This window comes from Branchiostoma belcheri, unplaced genomic scaffold, assembly GCF_001625305.1.
Source record: "Branchiostoma belcheri isolate BF01 breed outbred unplaced genomic scaffold, Haploidv18h27 scaffold14, whole genome shotgun sequence".
In the NCBI taxonomy this organism is placed as follows: domain Eukaryota; kingdom Metazoa; phylum Chordata; class Leptocardii; order Amphioxiformes; family Branchiostomatidae; genus Branchiostoma; species Branchiostoma belcheri.
In genome coordinates this window covers 3,318,849-3,341,561 of record NW_017802824.1, presented here as the reverse complement: position 1 = coordinate 3,341,561, position 22,713 = coordinate 3,318,849, and the positions used below count along the sequence as shown (strand labels likewise).

At 42.8% G+C, this 22,713-nt stretch overlaps 1 protein-coding gene across 1 annotated transcript; it reads right to left on the bottom strand.

Annotated features, from left to right (window-relative positions):
* Positions 1-1,101: 1,101 nt before the first annotated feature.
* LOC109464651 (splicing factor, arginine/serine-rich 15-like) lies at positions 1,102-22,697 on the bottom strand. The gene is given in 19 exon segments (XM_019761664.1): positions 1,102-4,368; positions 4,626-4,797; positions 5,018-5,131; positions 5,447-5,547; positions 5,993-6,252; positions 6,660-6,853; positions 7,151-7,276; positions 7,278-7,373; positions 10,247-10,433; positions 10,861-10,976; positions 11,887-11,967; positions 12,890-12,964; positions 13,677-13,807; positions 14,165-14,194; positions 14,786-14,900; positions 15,117-15,278; positions 15,748-15,792; positions 15,986-16,069; positions 22,448-22,697. Coding segments are annotated over 19 exon segments (4,662 nt in total). The 5' UTR covers positions 22,487-22,697; the 3' UTR covers positions 1,102-1,834.
* Between the last annotated feature and the right edge of the window lie 16 nt (positions 22,698-22,713).

Below are 22,713 nucleotides of genomic sequence, written 5' to 3'. Positions count from 1 at the left end.
TGGCATTAGCAAGCACCACCTGCTGAGCGCACAACACACCAAGGGAACTACTCAAACCTGGAGCAAGTCTCACTTTTTTGGGGGGGAACTGCGGGTATACCTCTGCTTTCATTGAAAAAAAAGCTGATCTTGTTATCAAACTTGTCCCTTTGTTAATTGTAAACAAGTTGATGGAATTGACTTCTTCCTTCAATGTTAACTTCCAAATTTCCAAATTTCTTTGTTCAATTTTTATTCATGACTTTTGAAAATAATTATTATTACACTGAAGAAAAATTGTTTTTGCTCTGTTTCTTGCAAAAACACATACAATGTCATGTCCAAAGTCAATGACCTGGCCCAGACAGCTGTCACCATGGTAACTGGTGCTGTATCAGACACCCTATGGTGTTGGATTACATTCTGTAGCAAGTGGCAGGACAGAGTTGGGCTCCGTCACCAAACATATGACATTGTATGTGTTTAAGAATAAACAGAGCAGTAGTTTCATAGGCTAGCCCATGTGAAGGTGCACATAATGCACTACCTTTCAAGGACTCTTTTCTTCATTAACTAGAAAATTGTAAAGATAATACTGTCTCTTGCTCCAGAGTAGCTCCCTTGCCATGCCTGTAGCCCAGATACCATACCTGCTTCATACTGACCGTGTATTTTCCATCCTTCCTTCCTCCTCCTCTTCCAACAAGGGAGGCTCCCAAAGTAGTCTGTCCATCATCCCATTTCCATGGCGACAGCCAATCACAGCTCCAGGTCCATTTGGACGGTTCCCAACACATCACTTACCGTACCTAGTTCACAGTAATGACAGATTTCAACAATTCAGTATTAACATTGCAATGGTGGCTACAATTTTCAAACAGTCCAAAACTCACTACAGGGAAACTTTATCCATAGCCATATGTAGTAGACTTGGCAAAATTCTAAAACAAAAGCAAAGAAGGGCCTAACACTATTGCTTTGCAAATGTACATGCTATTTGCTACTAAAATGTTCAATTTGCAGTGAGTTTTGGTAACAACCCTTAACGTTAGCCAGTGTCAGTTTAACTTTGCTATATGTACACCGAAAGGCAGGTGTACATGCCATAATTACCAGCTTAACAGCTACCATATTTTTTCCCATTTAACAGTCAATCAGGCATGAGAGCTGAAAAACAGAAAATCTAGTATATGGATAGAATTTTTTCAGTATACAAACTACCATTGCCAAAACATAGCCAAGAGAAGTCTATCAATGTACAATTTGATTTTCTTACAATTCTCATGCCTAACAACTGCAACTTATTCTACTTGCAACAGGCTCACATTTAGACCCTGGCCTTTTCTATTGGTACCCTAAGTAATCAGGGTAGCTTGAACTTGGCTCTCCATAGGCCAAGCCTCAACAATCAAGTATAATTGGTATGTTGCAAAGGTACCAGTGTAGCAAACTTTCACAGGTGGATGCCATGTGCCCTAGTACCACTTTGTTCTCTCCTCAATGAACTTTGTTTACTTCATATCCAAGACAGTGCCCAAAATGAACCCTCAAGAACCGATCTATCACAAAATAGAGATTTATTCGTTAAAAAAAAATTTGCGGGGAAACACTGGCTTTAAGGACAACACATATCCAGGAGACAAAACGTGCAAACGTGTAACAACTCTGCACATAAAATCTTCTCGGACACAGACTTAATTGCAGCATCATACGTGGTCCTGATATCAGAAATAATAAAAAATCCTTCCAACAAAACATGCGTCTTTGTCCATACTTGATCATCACTACCCATTGCTCAACAAAAAGGTGCTTCCACGCACACAATGTTTTCATGAGAAGTACTTTTGCACATAGTTTACTCCGCCTGGACTTCCTCTTTGGTTGGGATCGGGTCGGGCACAATTTCTGGTTTGGGAACAGAGTTGGATTCTGAAGGGTCAGGATTAGAAGCGTCTAACACTTCCTTTACAAGAGGGACGTCCTGTGTTTTTACAGGAGGGATGTCCTCTGTTTCGACAGCTGGCTTATCTGCGATCACGGGAGGGACCTCAGAAATAACCGGTGGTTCTTTGTCTACTTCTTTTACTGCAGGTTCAGGTTGCATTGCAGGCGGTACAGCCGGCTTTTCAGCCAGTTCCTCCTCATTCACAGCTGGGGCTTGTTTCTTTTCCTCCGGCACGACTTCATCTTTCACTGGCGGCAGGTCCTCAGGGACTGGGTGATCTTGTTTGATATCATTTTCCTGGGGTTTTTCTTCAGCCTTGTCTTCTGCGTTGTTTTTAGCAGATTGAGGCATTTGGGCAAGATTCAATAGCCTTGACCTTAGGTTGTCTCCTTTTCCACCCTCCTTGGATGGTTGTTTATCGTTACTTTGAGAATCCTGTCGGGTACGACTTGTGCTTTCGCGCTTCTCACTTTCTCGTCTGTCTCGGCTGCCGCTGTCTCGACCACCGCTGTCGCGTCTTTCTCTACTGCGATCTCGGCTGTCGTAGCGGTTCCTATGGTCATGATCACGATCACGATCAGCACGGCGGAAGAAACTCCCTCTTCTCTCTCCACTCCCACCAGACTCTCCCTCGTCCATCTGGTTGCGGTCATCACGGTGCCAGTTGTGCTCACGGTGATCGCGGTTGTCTCTGCCGCGGTCGCGGAAGTCTCTGTCCCTTTCACGGTCATCACGATCATGGAAACCTCCCCGTCCCCACCTCTCATCGCGACCTCTCTTCCAATCCCTTCCCTCTGGTTCAAATGGTTCTTGTCCATCGTCCATGGGGCGCTTCTGTCCAGGAGGTCCCTCTGCAAAACGTTCGTCTATGTCCCCTGCCCCTAGGTTATTCATAACAGGATCTTTATCCTCGAATCGTGAAACTCTGCCTTCCCCTGGGCCTCGGAAGTTTGGTCCCCCTTCACCGCCCATCCCTCCCATGGGGTTACCCAGAAGAGGACGTGGTCCACGGAATCCTCCCATTGGGCCCTGCGGTCCTGTTGGTCGAGTCTGTCCCTGGAATCTCATCGGCCCCTGTTGGTTAAAGGCCATGGGACCGCCAGGCCCCTGCATGCCTGCAATCAATTGTCCGGGGACACCTGGTCGCATCCCCATTCTGATGGGCATCCGCTGTCCTGGCATCATATTTCTGATCCCAGGCCCCATAATGCCAGCTTGTGGCATCATCCCTGGTGGGCCCTGCATGCGTGGACTTGCGAGGAGAGGTCGGGGCTGTCCACCTACAGCCAGTCCTGCTACCAGCGGACGGGGACCTCCCATACCTCCCGGAGCCATGCCGCGAGCGTTGGGCATGTTAGATGGTGTCATGGGCGCTCCTGAAGACATGGGCATCTGCTGGGCCATCGTGGTGTTGGCATTGGCTACCATTCCACCGGGCCCGCTGGCACGGATGGGGCTTCCTATGTTCATTCTTATCCCTGGGAGGTTCTGCTGTTGGCCAAATGGCAGCCCTTGCATCTGATTAGGTGCCTGGCCGCGGCCCATAGGTCGTGGTTGGTTCAGCCCGCCCTGCATCTGGCCCGGCATGCTGGGAGTTGGGCTGCGGAACTGGTTCTGCATGGGCCCGCCCGGCTGCCTGGGGCTGAACGGACCCGGGGAGGTCTTCTCATCGGGGAAGGGGCTGCTGTCTGGTCGTTCTTTCGTCGGCGTCACTTGCCCTGCGTTGAAGCCAGCGTTCTGCTGGGATGGATTGATCTGGTTCATGGCGCCAGCAAGAGCCTGGTTTAACCCGGGGCGGACAGCCTGGTTCTGCTGCATGAGCCCCATCCCCGTGGGTGTGTTCAGCAGTGGGGGTCGTCCTGACGCGGAGCCGGCACCACCCATGCCCGGGGTGAGGTTCTGCATGGGTCGCATCAGACCAAACCCAGAGTTCTGTTGCTGCTCTCGCTGCTGGTTTATGAGGCTTGTGACGGTGCTGACTGCAACGGCCTGTGCTGGGGTGAGGGGGTTTGGCCCTGAGGAGGTTGTGGTTGATGTCGGAGCTCCCGAGCTGCTCGGCGGCACTGCTGGGGGCGGAACCATCTGAGGCATGCCGGGGGGAGGCTGGTTGGGGTTAAACCCGGGTGGCATAGCAGCAAAAGGCGCCATCCCTGGGGGCGGGACGGCTGGGTTAAAGGCAGGAAACCCGGGAGGTGGTACGCCTTGTGGGAAACCCATGGGTCGTATCAACCCGGGCACCATGGTGGGGACTACAGCAGGGTTAGGCATCACAGGCATCTGTGCCATGGATGTTGGTAGTGAGGGTACGGAGGCGGCCGTGGCTGGCTGGCTGGCAGCGGGGGGCTTGTCAGGCACCAAGGCCAGCAGCTCGTCTTGGGACATCTCTCCCAGGTCCTTCTTCTGCTCCTGGCTTTCCTGGCTGCCCGACTCACTGGGAGCGACATCTGCAAAACGGGTAACAACATTCATCAGACAAAGCTGCACAACATGTGTTTGTCCAAGTTTTACATTACTTTCTATGTATTCATATATTGATTTACTAATTCTTTCTAGCTTGAATTTAATATACTGATGGTACCATTTTCTTCTTCAAACATCAGTGCCCAGCACAAGGAAATTATACAAAATTACAGTACAATTTTAAATTTAGTTAGACAATGCAGCTGACTACTGTGTCATACATAAAAATGAAATGCAGTACCCTTCTTTTGGTCAGGGGGCAGTGTTTCATTGTCAACGTAGCCCCCCTCTGCCAGGCTCTCCATATCTTTTCCCTCCAGTTTCTCCCAGGGCAGGTATGTCGTCCCCGCATGGTCGTCCCAGTACTGCTTGTACTCCTTCCCTTTCACACCTTTCCCTGGAGCCCACGCCATCTGAATCAGAAAAGTTGAGATGAATCATTAATCTTAATTTGTAAAAAACAAACATTTCTTCTGCAGTAATTTCAGTACAACAATGCAGTGTTCTAGCCATTGTCTGTCTTTCCGTCATTTGAGGGAATTTTGCCGCTTATGGCGGACCGAAAATTTTGCTCCATGTCATCTTTGACCGTCATAAAAAGATTTCTCGACAGACACCGACAGGATGACCTACCTGTACTGGTTGCTGCCTGTTGCCCACCCGCAGGTTCTTGAGTTTGCTGAGAGCAGTGTGTGCGTCTAGTCTGGTCTCGTAGCAGACATACGCACATCCCCGAGGTGGAATCAACTGAACAGAAGATACAGCAAAGTTGATCAATACAGGCAAACATGTCTAAGACAGCACCTAGAGGATCCACGGAATCTGGTCTTCTTGAACACAAAGCACATGGACAAAACAAGACAGAGATGCAGATTTCAGAGCTCATGTCCTATAGTAGACTGTCCCAATGACCTAACAGATTACATAGCAGGTGCCGTCTTTGATCCATGGTCATCTTAAAACCCAATTTAAAATCAAAATTTCTCGCTAGCTATCATCGCATAAAAACTGGGTAAGTATGTAGTTGAGTATCCCTGATAATTTTATCACCAAAGAACTCACATCAATGGATTGAACAGGCCCAACTGCTTCAAAAATGTTGCGCAGCTCAACATCTGTTGTCTTTTTGTCCAGGTGGCCAACCCACAAGGTAGTGCTGCAGACTAGAGGGAGGAAAAATCATACTTTATGTGGAGCATGAATGAAGATACTGTATCATTTAGAACAATTAGGTAATGACAGTTTGAATATACATGACATTGTACACATTAATCAGTGTTCTAGCCAGCGTCCTTCCTGTCATTTGACGCAATTTTGCCACTTGGGACGGACAAAAACTGTCCCATTCGTCATGTTTGACAGATAAAAATCAACGGGTAAAATATGGAAAGAGATGTCATTAAACTAAACTACGTCTACCAGCAAAAGTTGCTATTCAAAATGCAGGAAATAGAATGGTAGACGGTCAAGATTTCTAAACTTTTGGAAACCCCTTGAATTATTTCAAAATTGAAATGACAAAGAAAAATTCAGGCTGGCTAGAACAAATGTCACTGGACTAAAACAGGAAGATATAAAAACAGCTTGAAGATCACTATCTGTACTCACTGCAAAGGGACTTTTTCTTCACCGGAGGCAATCCCTTCTTCTCTCTTTCCCTCTCCCTCTCTCGATCCCGTTCCCTCTCCCGGTCTTCTTCTCTTTCCTTCCTGCGCCGCTCGGCGCTCCGAGAGCGAGACCGCCTACGCCTGCGGTCCCGAGACCGCGATCTGGACCTCCGCGACCTGCGGCGATCTCTGTCGCGATCACGATCGCGGGAACGAGACCTGCGGTTTCTGCTTCTTGAACTGGAACGATCCTTTGAAGACCTGGATTTCACAACGGTAAATGACAACAGGAAAAGATTAGAAATTGCATAAGGAAAACTTCAAATAAACAGCCTTTGACTTGTGACAATTTGATTGCTGAAGAAATGTATAATTAAGTCTCTTTTTCTCTCCTTCCAGTTGAACGTCTTCCCCCCTTTTTTGAAGCAAGATTTTTTAACAGCTGGATGCCCTTCCTAGTGCCAATCTAAACCCTAGTAGGGCCCAGGATCCCTTTAACTGAGGGGGGAAGTGCCTTTCCAAAGGGCACAACGTCTGGGTCCAACCCTGGGGATTGAACAAAGGTCTCCTTGCTTGACAGTCAGATGCTCTACCACTACACTACACAGACGCCACAAAGTATTATGCACACAGGAAAATATAAATAGGCTTTTTTGTACGCCTCATACCTTTCCTGATCTCTACTCTCCTTTTCCCTCTCCTTGACCGGAGACGAGGGCGGCCTGTCTCTCTCCCTGTCCCAGGATGGCTCCTCGAATATCTGCGGTTGTTCCTCGCGATTGTGCTGCAGCTGCTGCGCTGGTGGCGGGACGTCGTTAAACGGCGGCGGCCTCTGTGCCTGGCTCGCCTGTAGGAAGGATTGCTACGTTGAGGACGAAGCAGCAAGCGATTAACAAAAAGTCACTGATAACGTATGCAACAAAACTATAAACAGACTAAAGTAAAATCAAAGTGGTGCAAAAATCAAAACAAAAATGATGCATCTATGTAGACAATCAAGAAAAATGTAACAAACTAATTGTGTTAAAATAATTCAACATGTTTTATAACATGAGCACATTGCATTATACAAATAAACGGGTTTTTGCCTTCTGTCTTCCAAAAAGTCTGTGGAAACTCAGACACCCAGTCTACACCAAATGGAAGATTCCATTCCTACCTGAGGGGGTGGCAGCCCGGGTGGGGGGAACCTGGGAGGCATACCAGGTGGGAACGCCCCCTGCGGAAACTGGCCCGGAGGGGGGATGTTAGGGGGGAACCCCCATGCCAGGGGGCATTCCCAGGGCCATCTGTGGAGGGGGGCCTTGGTTCTGTGGCGGCTGCATCTGGGGTGGTGCACCCTGGGAAGGCGGTTCCTTGGGAGGCTGTGATAGGTGAGAGACCTGTGATGATAAGTAGTACAGGAATTTGCCTTTCCCACAGAACTTCTACTTCTCTTTTAATGAAGGGAAAATGTACTAATGGAGCAAGTTTAAACTGTAATTTGCCAACACAAGTAATTGTATGTACCCAACTCTTCAACTCCAGTCGTTGTCACAAAATGAGCAACCCACCACATATGACTCGGTAAGCAGTGTATCATAGGTTGCAGAAAACGGTGGATTGCTCATTTCTTGAGAATGACTAGAGTTGCACAGTTTGAAATTCGGATAAGTCAACTTCTTGTGTTGGCAAATCACAGTTTAAACTTGCTTCATAATGACTTCTACCAACACAGATGAACAACTTTTGTGTGTGTGGAGATTTGTGACACCACAGCAATGGGTAACACAGTGGTGGCAAAGCATCTCCAGGGCATTTCTCTGGCACACAGTTGGAAGTACTGAGCATATATAAAAGACACCCAGACCTTGGTAGATGTGCAATTGACACTTTTGACATAAAGCTGACATTTCTTAAAAGTGTGACTACATTGTATTCCTCCATATTGACAAGCTGATCCACAACTACAGCCTTTAATGCATGTACAGTCAAACCTGTCTATAGTGGTCACTCAAGGGACTGGCCAAAATTGACCACTATGGCCAGGTGACCACTATAGAGAAATGCCCCCCCCCCCCAAGCGACACATGCTTTCAGTACCATTGAACAAAGATGTATTTATGTCTTCATTCTCAAACATATGGAAACATTCATTGCACAGGTAAGTCTCTTTTCAAATGTAACATTACATGTTATAATTCAATTGTTGTTCTTTTGCTTTAGTTGTGGGCTTGAAAAAAAATTATATATCAAAACTGCATGCACTCGACATGATACTCAGTTGATCTACTGGGACTATGAAACCTTCCCACTAAAATATACAAAATCACTGGTTGCCATTTACTGTTCTTGTGTACGTGTAACATCGATGTTTACCTACAGAAAACTTGAAAGCGAATCAAGCAACAAAGTTTCTGTCGACTCCAAGCCATGTTTCTTCCGACTGCAAACTCCTTTAATCTAAGCTCCTTCGACCGATAATTCCTTCTCACTCGCTGTCAGTTGAATCACATCCACCTTGTGGAATAAGTTCAACGTCTGTCTTTCCGCTTTTGCCATCGTTTCTCCGCAATCGCCACGTTACTAGTACCGTAAGTCGAAAAGTGGAAGAAAATGACATCGCCACGTTTTTGTTCTTTGGTGAGTGCTTCGCATGACCGACATCGCCACAACGAATTCCAACCATGTAAACAAGATTTTTTGTACCAAGATGCTGTCCATTTAGTTAACAGTAAAATAATTGTTCATCTGTTGCCGTTTATGTTCCGTTTTTTGGTCATTTTTGAACATGAAAACGTAGCGAAAACTTTCCTTTGTTTACGGCTTGGGTTTCTTCCGGCGTGGGTTGTCTGCCTCTGCCATTATGCCAATGTGGTGGTCAACAAAAATAGTGCTCCTTTCAGGCTTACATATTTTGTAGAATATTCACTACAGACTTAAGTTTACGATGGAAATTAGTTTTAATAATGTATTTCAAATATTTTTGTAATGTAATCACGCCATTCGATGCTATAAAATTTAATAAAAGTCGGTACAACTACCTCCAAACCAATGGAGTCTTCCGATGACCCCAATTGACCTGATTGTTGCGAGCTGCCTGCGCCATTTTGAAAAATCACGAAACGCATTTTCTCAGCCCAAATTTCTTGAATTATGCCCGTGAAAAAGGGAAGTTGGCCACATATTTATGCTTTTCAAGGAATCGAAAAATCAAATATGGATATTCGTAAGTTTTTTGTAAGGATGATTGCCGCAATCTTCGCCGAGTCCACTGAAAGCACCGCGGCACGCACGACATGGTGTTTCAGATATCAAAGACGTCAACACGAGCGACCGCAAAAATTTCGTGTCAAAATCAAGTTTTCCTTTATTTCATACACATCTGGAGTCTAATTTCAGTTCACATTTTAATAATGTAGCGGCCAAAAAATTATCATAAGGCTTGATTGAACGTCCTAACGGCCGTAGCCCGAGGTTGGGTGCACGGGTGGTGTTACGTACGTGGTGCTTAGCGGGTAACGGCCGGCCAGCCGTGACCGCTATCGGCGATGTTGACAGCCGGCGGGACCGGAATGGGGTGACCGCGTTGAACAGTGACAACTATGTACGCGATTCTTAATGCTTACGTCAATGGGAAAAATTCAAGGGACCGGCAAAAACCGACCGTTATGGCCGGGTGACCGCAATGCCAAGGTGACCGCTAGTACAGGTTTGACTGTACACTACCAATCATACTACAGCTAGGAATTTAAACTAAAAATTCTTAATAGAGCAAACAAACCAATCCTTAGTTCGTACTTATAAACCTGCTTTTCTCAGTTTTACTGACAAAAGGTAGTGGACGCTACCTGAAACGTCTGACCATTTCCCAAATCATAGGTGCTTGAGGAACTGTTTTTGGCGTATCTTATTAAGGCCACACCAATTAATTTGTTGTTTCTCAGATTCGCCTCTTCTATTTTTCTGATTTGCAAAAACATTCTGGTTCTGAATCAACTCAAAAATTTCCTTATATTTTGCTCCCAACAGTTGAGGAAAGTCCTTTTCTTCCTAGTTGCAGTTTATCCATCTATCAATGCAGTGGTATGATTAAAAGTTCAAAATTCGTTGTTCCAATCGTAGTAGTTGAGGCTACAATTATAGTATGCCTATACCTACTTTTATTTTTTTCGTCCTGTCGCTTCATATTTTTCTGAAAAAATCCAAGAACCAACAAATTAAATTGGTGTGGCCTAACTGGATGTCTAAGCTTCACCGACAAATCAATCCTTACCTGCTGTATCTCCTTGTCGAACTCATCTTGTTGCTGCTGGAGGACCTGCTGCTTGAGGAAATCTGGGAAGGGCGCGGGGGCGGCAGACGGCAGGCTGGAGGCCTGAGATGTCTGCGCCTGGGCTAACTGTTTCTGCAGCTGCTGCAGCAGGTCTGCGTTAGGCAGGCTGGCAAGGATGCTCTGAACACTGTAGGGGGGAGGGGGGCATCATGATGAGTGACATTGATATAAGGTTGCAGAACACAGAGTGAGTGTGAACACAGTATTAATAGGTGATCCCCAGAGTCTATGATGTGCGGACAAAACTCTTGAATCCTGGCTAGATTGACTTATGTGAGAGGTAGCCAGGAGTAAACTGCGCTATGTCGCAAAGAAATGGATCAGCTTATAGACCGTATAGTTGAATTATGAAGATACTCCTGTTTATGTACCAGTTGCAGTTCTGTTGACCTCTGCAGGTGGCCAAATATAAGTGGTTGTCAAAATGTTGAAAAGCCATAAGTTTTTTTTTTTTTGTTTCCAGATATTTTGTAGATTATACTATACATTTCAACATATTAGTGCTGGCTCTGAATAATGACTTCACAAACATCATAGTAAAACTGATGACTGACCTGTGTTGGTGCTGAGGAGGGGTGGGCTGGGGAGGTTCCTGGGGAGTCTGGTACTTCCCTGTGTCTCTACTGTCTTCTTCATCCTCATCTCCATAATCAAAGTCATCCAGAAGAGCCTAGGCATAGAATGGTTGGAGGGGGTTACCCTAAGCTACATGGCATTCAAAACTGTCCACATTCATTCAAAACAGTATTCACCAAGAAAATCTGAGAAGATCATCTGTGTTGGTAGAAGTCATAGTAAAGCAAGCTTAAACTGTAATTTCCAGCACAAGAAACTGGCACGAGGTGTTACAGGCCTGGACACTGCAACCATCCCTCAACAAAGACGGGGCCCGCTACAGACTTTCTGAAACCTGTGATCCACTGCTCACTGAGTCACGTGTGTCATCTGCGTAACGTGATGTCACAGAAGCCAGTGGGTTGGTCAATTCTTGACAACGACTTGAAAATGGGCAAGTCCATTTTGTTCAATCATATGAAAATTACAGCTTCAACTTGCTTCATAATTCAAAACCTAAAGAAAAGTACAACATGGCAGTGTGTGTGTGTGGAGATTTGTGACACCACAGCAATGGGTAACACAGTGGTGGCAAAGCATCTCCAGGGCATTTCTCTGGCACACAGTTGGAAGTACTGAGCATATATAAAAAGATACCCAGACCTTGGTAGATGTGCAGAATGAAAAGAACACCTCAGCAACACAGTTTCTAACATATGTACTAGACAGTGTTTAGAACAGTATGTACTGTACATATTAAGAAGAGCACATTGGCAGAACATACTGCAGCTACACAAACCCCTAACATATTGTTTCGTTTCAGATATGTTTAAGTATTTAACGATGGGAAATGTTGAAATGTTGTTTCGGAAAAGATATCCTCTGCAAACAGGCAAAGTTCTGATGCAACATTAACCAAACGACCAACGGCAACGGAGAAAAATCCGGGTTTTGCACGAGTGCATCTTATTCTTACGTTCTACAGACATGCTTTTAGAAGTATAATGTAAGGATGACTGTTGTACCTTGTTAAAGCCCTTAGGTTTAGGTGGGGTGGCAGTGCTGGGGCCTCCACCAGGGGCACCCATCATACCAGTGGTGTGTGCCTGCATTGGGAACAACACTGTTAGGTAATACTTCCTCATGAGAGCTCTTTTGACTCTAGTACCTAGAAGTGGTAAACAATTTTGAAAATTGAGACACAACTTCACCAGAGTTCAAGGCATCCAAAGCTATTTCAGAATGGCAAAACTGGATTTGCAAAGTCAATTTTCTGGTGATTCTTTTAAAGTAGTAAGTTGAATCAATCCTATCCCATAACATACTGATATCTGTGAGGTACAAATGTGATGTCACTGACAGAAATGGTTTAGGTCTGTATCACAGGCTGGTTCCAGAAATTTATGGGTGGTACCCAAAAAGGGACTTCTCACATGGCTTGTTTCTGGGCTATTTCAAATATGCCTCAAGTATGAAACTTAACCATATATGTCAGAAATGCCAACAATAAATTTTTAGAAATGTGAAATAATAGCACAACTATGTTAAAAAGTGGAAATAAATAGCCATCAAATGAAAATTTTTAATTAAAATATTTCATTTTTTGTGCAAAAATGTTACATAAGGCCCCTTCAAGAGCAGACAATATGGCTTCAGTTTCCTATCCTCTAAGGCCATGCCAATTTAATTTGTTGGTTCACGGATTGGCCCACTAAAAAAAAAACATTTCAGCCTCTGAATCATCTCCAAAATGCTGATATTTTGGCACCAACAGTTAAAGTCCCTTCTCTTAAGAGTTGTTACACTTTTTCCATCAATGCAGTGGTTTGGTCAAAAGTTTGAAATTCAATCATGTTGACTTCATGGCTCCTTTCATAGCATTTGGGGCTATCATAGGATGCCTAGGTCTTTTTTTCTTTTGCCCAGTCGCTAAAAAATCTGAGAACCAACAAATCAAATTGGTGTGGCCTAAACATGAGGAAAGTTAGAGACAGAAGAGTAGAAGAAAACAAAGGAAGTTCACGTGACCTGCTGCAGGGTTTTCTGCAGACTCTGCTGCAGTTGGAGCAGCTGCTGCAGCTGTTCTGTCGAGGGAACAGCCTGCTAATGGGAGAAAAAACAACACAAAAGGCAAAATAAAAACCACCGAATTCAGGGGAAAAACATCATTCATAACTCGTGCTTTATAATTATAAAAGCCAACGTAAGGATGGAGTTTTACATCAATCGGTGAACACAAAAAAATTTGTTTTGTGTCTTATAGTTGCTGATAGGTTCTGACAGGCTAGTCCTGACCACTATTCTATAATACCACCAGCCCTTATTAAGTTTAACACGCAACAATTACCATAGTCTTCAGCTTTTTTTCATGTTTATCTCAAACTTCTATGATTAATAACTAACATGTCAAATGAACAAATCAGTGGCTTCCAAGACAATGTGAAACATTACTTTTTTTAAATTGGTGTTATAAAGTTATAGTGATATCATAAGTGTTACTGAAGTCGAAATCTTAGGAACTTCTCATAGCTATACTCCAGTGCATTTCCCAAATTATTTTCCATGTATCCAAACATACACATGTATGCTAGCTGGGACAAAATTAGCAATTCAAAAGAAAACCTTCTGATTTTCCTAGCAAAACACTTGTCACATTTTCATCTACAATGCCAACGAATTCTTCTGACAGGAATTCTAACTAACAGTAGTTCTTCTACCCGAAAATTTGGGGCAAGTCCCAATGTTAGTTAGTGTTGGAAGTTAAAGCTTAGTCTTTATTTCAGTGGTTCTTCTACACTAAATATAAGTGTCATACCTGTACAGGAGGTGCCCCGCCCAGCAGTAGTTGTTGTACAGCCTTCAGAGGGTCAGCAGTCTCTGGGACAGCAGCTGTTTCTCCTATAGGTGCCATGGAAGTGGAGGAGGAGGATGGCTGTGGTGTCGTGGCTGTTGGGGAGACAATTAAACACTTAGAGGCATCCAGTGTAGTTTTTATGTCTTGGAAACCAGATTCAATTTTCAAAGTCAATATTTCAGTCACTTAGTAAGTTAAAACAACACTGTCCCAATGTCAACATTCAAGGAGCAAAAAATGCCTGAAATTCTGACAAAAAAACAGTTACTGGAAGGTCCTGGATTGACTAGTAATCTTGTAAAGCTAAGAGATTTCTTTCTTAACGATTTGCAGGCTGGCTGTTTGGAAGGTAGCAGGTTTCCAGAAAACGTTCTAATAAATATTGAAACAACAGCAAACAAAGCACACACAAAGCAGCGTAACGCATCTCCCACTCTAGCAGTTCTCACCTTGGGTGTGCTTTCCCTGCTCTGGTTCTGCTAAGTATCAAATGAGAGGAGACATATCATCTCATGGTACATGTACTACTGTATATACACAGACTACACTGTCTGGGCTTGAAATACCACCTGCATATGCAGGTTAGGGCAGGTAAAATTAGAGCTGTGCAAGCATATCTGATGTCTACCTGAACGTAACCTGCACCAGTCCATGTGCTTGGTTAATATGTAGGTGTACATATGTGGATTTTTGTTAGCTGTATTGACTGTCACTATCTATAGCTATGATGCGTAAACGAAATAACAGCTGAATGTTGGTGAACAGTTTTTTGTATGATCCATACTTCCTAAATTCTGAGTGGTGCAGGTAAAATGTGTCTGGTGCAGGTGATTGTCAACATTACCTGTACCAGTGTACCAGTATGCAGAAAGAAAAAAAGTATTTCAAGCCCTGACTACATTCCAGGGACACAGAGTCATCCTAAATGGTCTCTTCATCTAACTGATCCTAAAAAAAGAGTGCTGTATTCAAAACACACGACTAAAATGAGAAGAAATATGTTTCTATCAAAAAAGGGGCTTAAATACATCACAAGACAGCAAAGGGAACTTGAGAGTTAATAGACTGACCTGGCTGCATCTGTTTGGCTCTTTCAGGGTCAGCCATGTCCAACAGAGGCTGGATCACTTCCACTTTGAACACATGGTTCTTCTGCCACAGGTTCAGCACACGGACAACCCGAGCCTACAGCAAAAAATAACAAGAAATATACAAATTTGCAAACCTTAATGAGAAAAATAGAAAGGTAACATTTGCAAAGCAAATGCATAATGTTTACCTTTTCAAATGGTCTGCTCTGTTCATTCTTACTCAAACACATTCACATGTATGGTGACAGGAGTCTAAATCCCTCCTACTATAAAACTACAACATTATGTAACAGTTACATGAGTTACTCACCCTATCCTCCGGGGGACATTTGAAGAGGTGCTGAAACGTCAATGTGACGTTCTTTGCAAAGCGAGGCGCGAATACGTCCTTGTCGGCTCCGAACTGGTGTCGCGACTGGCGCACAATGGAGTCAATCACATACAGACCCGGTACTTTGTACTCTGGACGACACTACATACAGACAGAAAAGGACCACATTTGATATAAACTCAAATAACACTGTACAACACAATCTTACGGTAACATAGCATGCATAGTCCAGTGACTAGTGACCCTGCCTCTAGACTAAGTAGTTGCGAGTTTAAATTTTGGCTGTTTTTGCTCACCGAACACGTAATCTATAACGCATAACCATGTGCGATTACACAGACATCTACATGCATTTTACACGAGAAATGAATGCAATTTAAAACAATAATTGCACGTCTTCTGCACGCAATTGTACTGAGAAAAGCATGAATTTTAATTGCATTTTGCACAACTTACATGATTGTGTGTAAATAGGAAATTATTTGAGATCTGTACTGATAAACTTATCAGTCATAGGACATTGTAAAAAGATCTTACACTTGCAATGACAAAAGCATCATGATTGTGGTGTGTGGATAATAAATTAAAGACAGCGTATACGTAGCCTTACCTTCTGAATGAACTTTTCCACACTCTGAACCACATGCTTGTAAAACTGTGGGAAGAAAAGAAGTTAGCACCAGGGAGTGTTGTTTTTGCCGCTAGTCATAATATTATATCACACAAAATTGAGATGACAAAACATTTCAGGCTGGCAGGACAGCTGTAAACGATACCCAATGGAAAAAATATTGCTGATATGAAAGAACAAATATAAGCATCCCTAGCAACGGTTATCTTTTCCATACCTTGATGGCTTTGATAGCCGCCTTGGTGACAGCTGTCATCTTAGCCCGAGAGATTGGTGGCTTGCACTCGTAAATAGAGGACAACTGCAGTGACAAAGAAAAAAATCAATCAGCAAAAAAAAGAGTTTATACATTGTAGAGGCATAAATACAATTATGTATGTTTCCCAATACCTTTGTGTATGAATTATCATTGAAAAGACTTTCAAAAGATGTGCACTCTTATACTTTATCATTTTATGTCCAGGCCTTGAAATTTATATTCTATGGGAATAGTCCTACAAGTCCATCTAGCCTAAAAATTCAGATTTTCAGAACAAAATTTAGCTCCAAAGTAAAATTTCAAACAAAGTAGAATGCCAGCAAAACCTACTTATGAACCTTACTGCCTCTCTTCAAACCTGGAATTTGAAATTCCATTGCTTGCTAACTTGAAAATACTCAAGTTCACAGCCAAAACTTAGGGCAAAGCTGCATAAAAGTGCAACAAGCAAAGTGTTCCAAGCCCTGGTGCCATAATATTCAATTACTGTAGTTTGTACATGTACATTTTCAGCTTTCCACCTCTGTACTTGAAAATGATCATGTGACAGACATCATCCCTCACGACATAACTGACATACTGGCCATGGAGGGGGCAGCCAACAATAACAAACAGGACAACAGAATATATTTGCATCTAAGAATGACATCCCGTCTATAGTTTTCAAATGTTATGTCTGAAAATACATTGTGTGCAACAGACAAAAATTCTGATGCAACGTTGACAAAACATTGAACACAAAACATGAAAACTCAGGGTTTTGCACAGGCGTTCTGCTAATGTGCTATCACTAGGAATACTGTACTGTGGTATCAGTGATAGAGGTGTGTAACTAAGCAAATTTTAGGTACAACTGCAGGTACACAGGTTTAGGTACAGGTCGGGACCTGAAACTGTACCTGAACAAGTCAACAGTTCTTCTGAACTACTTCCATAATGACAGAAACATGAATAAACATTTACAGTTTTACATTTATAGTACAGTTACAAAACATTGGCAAAACTATTTAGTAAGATGTTTCAATTATCATCTCCTACCCTCCAACACAAACCTGACCAAAGTGACATCTAGAGGAAGCAGAACTAATATGCAACAGATCTTTTAGGGCAATTAACACTGTCAGTCTGTAACACAAACATGCTGTCCTGCCCATGAGGGACCAGCTATTTACACATTTTAGCTCACAAATAGGCATATCATTAGTGTGAAATTGTTTAGGTACAGTATCAGTACTGAGGGATTAGGTATGCTGGACCAGTACCTAATTAATTTTTCCGGTACAGAACAGTTCAAAGCCTTTAAGAGTCTGGAAGTGTACAACTACATTGTATCAGAGATTGTTGGGGGACAGTTGGGTGGTGGTAAGTACGTTGTAATCGGGAAAGTCAAAAGGTTGCAAAGTTGGAACAGCCTCGGACTGAGTAAGTCTGGATAATCACAAGCAAAGGTGGGGCCATCTTCAGTCTGCACAGCCACAACTGTGTGGCTGGAAGGTGAGTGTTGCTCACACTAGTACTGCCTGTGTCCTTTTCTACATGGAAATTTACCACAGCGTTAATAGACAGCTGCAGGTAGCTCCAACAGATTTACCATGTTCATGGCTGCACACAATGCCAGCTACAACCCCTACACCAGGGTAAAAGACAGCAATCAAAAAAAGATGAAAGCCAATCTTGACAACATGAGACTAGAGGACACCTAGCCAGACCTGCTAGGAGACCAAACTCACTTCTTCCCTAGCCCAAGAGCTATCTACCATCCAAACTCTGTGACTCTGACTAGCATGTCCAGATATCAAAACCAGAAGTTCTGCTGCAGGGTCCAAAATCTAATCATTTCTAGGTGTCTTCAAGACCTACCCACCTACCAAGTTTCATGACAATGCATATCAAGCTTCTTGAGTTATGCTCTTCACAAACAGACGAACAGACAAACAAACAGGTGGATAAACGCTACTAAAAACTGTTAACATGTCCTTTTTCTTGCCGAAGGTAATGATGGTTGCACGGGTGTGCCTATCAAAGACCAAGCAAATCAAGGTCTGTGCCTAGATAATGGGCATGGTCATGAGCTGACATGAGCAGTGAAAAAAGTTCCATGTCCTGCTGGCAGAAATAAGTAATAAAACACAAGTTAATGTTTCTCAGAAACTGAGGAGTTATCAAAATGCTAAAAGCATTTTTAGGATTCACTGACTACAGAAAGACCCATTTCAAATTTTCTAAGTATAGAAATCCTCAACAAACTCTAGTCAGTGGAATTATAGATTTGACCTCTAACATTCTAATGCCCTTGAATTTGAAACCATGACATCATCTGGGACAGCTGCCAAATGGAAATTTACTATCAGAAGGACTGTCTGTGCCGGAGCATATAAACTTATTATCTATTCCAGTGAACAAAAACAACCCTACATACCAAGCTTACACCAAGGTTATACAAATACAGGCTTACATTACAACAGCAGTTTGAAAAGTCTGCTAAAAAAAATCCAGGAATTGCAAATATTCTGGATAAAGAAATCTGTCTGATATTGACATTTAGATTTATTGCCATTCTTTCATTTTCAACATCGTTTCATCATCATAGTTGAAGCTACATAATAGTACATGTGGAGTCCAATTATTTTTTTGGTACCTAACTTAAACCAGCAGGAGTATGATGCCATTTAACAAAGATATCCATCAGCAACATTGCATGTTTACCTCACAGATATCAGTATGCTATGGGATAGGCACATGGTTCGACCAAGAGGAAGGCCTAAGCTGAGGTTTAAGGACATGTGCAAAGCCACTCTCCAAGACTTCTCCATTGAGTCCTGGGAAAAGGTAGCAAGCGACAGAAGTAACTGGAGAGCAGCAATACACAAAGGGACAGAACTGTTCAAAGCTGCAGTGCTAGACTAGAGAGAGCAAGAAGGCAGAGACGCAAGGAGCAGACGAAAGGGACTCGCAGAGGAGAAAAGCACAACACAGGAGTACTGCTGCCGATTCTATGGCAGAGCCTGCCCTGCAAGAATCGGCTGTACCAGCCACGAGAGGCCAGCCAGCCAGACCCGCAGAGAGCGACTGAAGCTGCAGATCATCTGGCAAGACAACAAGGGCCCCAAGACACAGGCTAGGGTTGATACAAAAGAATGACCAGAAAATTGACCTTAAATTTAACTTAACTATTTTAAGAGTCCAGTTTTGCCACAATATTTCATTGGATGGAATGTCCCCAAGTCAAATATGCGGAGAACTATGTCACCCGATTTACATAAGGGCAAAAACCTGATGGTACGAAAAGGACAAGCATATGAAAACTAGTCTATGTACATCAATTTTTTTCCTTCGTACAAATCAGCCTGCTTTCAGGTATGTACATTACCTCGAGGGCCAGTGTACAATCTGAACGTATGTTCTTGACATGCTTTAAGAAAGGCAAATTTACACACACTGACACAGGAAGAATTTGACATGGGCAGTTTTCGTACACATGCATAGAAAGTGTTTGTACCGTCAGGTTTTAGCCTGCATGTAAATAGGGTCCACACTTCAAACCCAATGACAGTGGGTGGCCATTACATTGCAACAATTGCTAGCTTGCATCACAAGACAAGGCTATTGCATAATTCATTGTGCATCATCACACCAGACCTGAATCCCAATCCCTGGGCAGGGTTCTTACAGACTGTTTGAGCATAGGGGGACCTTACACTGTGATTTGGACCCCCTAAGTTGTGATTTAGCCCCTATACTGTACTGTCTTTCAACCACTCCAGCGAAGGGGAGAATCTTGTAACCCTTCATAAATCTTCAAAACAATTCAATTTGACTTGAAAATGAAGCTATAAAGTATAACATGGAGAAAATCTTCCCTCCCACCCTTCCTTTCCCTTCCTGGTCAACCTACTCTGTCTGGACATGAAACAAATGCAACTCAAGGCCACTCAAAACAATACTTCAATACCTAGAAGTAATTACTCTAAATTGCAAAACTGATCTATTGGGAAAGTTTTCTCCTGTAAAGGCTAAGATTATCCTTTAAATGAAAATTAAGAAAATGACAGCCATAGCATGTCCAGAACTCAGGCTGTATACAAAAGCCATAACTTCTGCTGCAGTGTCAGTAGAACGTCACTAGGGGGCCTGTATCCAATCAGCTGTATCCAATCAAAGATGTCATTTATTTCCCCGATAGGGCCAATACCATACACAAATCACATCAAATATGACAAAAATCCAATGGATCATCCACAACTTCTGACTTATGAAGTTATGTTGTCCACAACCCCACAAAAATGGTACTGAAAACACAACATTTTCAGTGTGATCCTTTCTAAAGTCTGATCACAAGTGGTGCAGGCAAAATTTGTCTGACTCTGGTGTGGATTTTTCAATGTCATGTTACCAAAACAATCTTCAGGTATGCAGAAAAAATGATGTCTTTAGAATCCTGGTAATACATAGACTTTTCTAAAGAATAAATTCTACAGAGGGTCTGAGCCACAAGATCTATTTTGGGACAGCAACGCAATCTAATTGTAGCCTGAGTGTCATTAGTTTACTGGGACTCCCATACTCTCATTTGGCACCCAGGCTAATCCAATTGTAGAGGGTACAAGCTGGGAATATCACATATTTATCTGGCTTGATGTGTCTTCAAAACAATGTTTCAGAAAAAGCAATTCCAGAGGAGAAATTTGTCATCATGTGTATGGTATGTACAACACGGCTATGTCATGATCTGGAAGCACACTTCCACTATCAATAAAAGTAGTTGTATGCCAAAAAGTATGCCAAATACCAGTGGTAGTTCAGTACATTGAAGTTCTACAAAACAGTTTTGTATCACAAATAAGTGAACACTCATACCATGAAGACAATTGATCAAAAGTTAAAGCAAGCTATAGCTACCTTGAAGAACTCTGAAGCCTTCCTACGAGAGTGTATACAAAACTACAATACATGAGAGATAACAACTCCATCCATCGAGATCACATTTATCAGTAGGAAACCAACCAAAATACTAAAGTAAAGTAAAAGGAAGCAATGGCAAAACTATCTAAGTTTTTGCTACCTGATAGATTTTCTTGCCAAACATGGCACACACACAACCTAGGCTTTCCTGGATTCTTGGGGCTGAAATGTTGGGGCCAAACTGTCCAGGGGCCAAAGAAGCTGACCTCCTTTACCATACATTATAATGTGTTCCACCAAGGCTTTCAAGCAAGGAACATATCAAGAGGGTCTGCATGGGGGGATCATGGCAACGGTTGACGGCAAATTACGCAGTGCTGACACAATTAACAGTAAATTCAGGGCGGTCAGCAACACTTAACGGTAAATTGACAGGCTATACTAATAACGCTTAACCATGGAATTAAAAAAGCCCATAACAGTTAATGGAAAAGGGCATGCAGGCCCTCATATCAACACAGCAGAGACTCTGAATTAGGCTGTGTACAGTACCTGAACAATTTTAACTAAAGTACAGGTTTGAACATGTACCTGAACAAATTTGGATCATCTGCAAGTTCTAAATGTAGTCAACTAGTCTTTTTCAGAGGTAGATTGCTGTCTTTGTACACCAGGTACACCAGAAGTTCAGGTCTGGACCTGTACCTAGATAAGTTTTTTTACAGGTACTACATACATTTACATTTTCAAGTACACAGCCCTACTCAGAATACAATCATTATGAAATTTCAAGGTCAAGAACAAATAATACATAATTCATACAACAGCATTCTTCATCCATTCATATATACATGTATTACCAGAGTTCAATAAATTTGATTATGAATGAAATACAATATGATAACAATAATGTACTGTAGTAGTAGTAGTGCTTCAGCCTTCATATATTCAAAACTTCATATACAGTACACACTACACAATCATGGATAAAAATAGTTATCATGAAGGAAATATCATAAAGGTCACAAAAATAATTTACACATTAAAACCAAACTACCAACATCAAATCCAATCATTCAATCATAATTTATATAACCTAACCCCCTCCCCCCGAAACCACGCTGAATAAAATATAATTTGACGCCACGAAATCCAAACATCGCTTCTGCAAATGGTTTTGTGGTAACATAATAAACGTAGCAGATCAAAAGCGCTCCTCGCGTCATGCACAAGAATCGTAATTTTGCCCATATACAGGCACGTGGTTTTTCCAAGCGGTTCATATTTGCGATCTTTCAAACATCTTTCTCCATAGATAGTTACATTTTTTCCCGAATTACACAATCTATGTATGTTTATTGCATGCAAATATTTTGGCAGCTACAATACATGAAAAGCGTCGTTTTGAAGAATAATTTCCATAAATCGGACGCCACGCTAGGGGCCACATGAGGAAAACGCCTCCGTCCATGTTCTTTATTCCACCGGCCCGACCTCCCCAACTTCCCCTCGCCTTACCTCGTTATTAAAAGACCGTACGGCCTCCATCCCGGCCATGGCTGCTCCCTGGGTCTTCTAGAACTTGGTGATATCTGCAAATACTCGGAATTTGTTGTACTTTTAATCAAATTTTCCGATATATCGAGAAAAGCCGGGGACGAAATTGGACGATCAGGGGACCCAACATGGCGCGAAGTCCATATCCCATAATACTTTACAGAGGAGAAGTAAGCGAGGCGCTGATTGGTTGTTTTTATACGAACGCAATACCGAGTCCCTGGGGT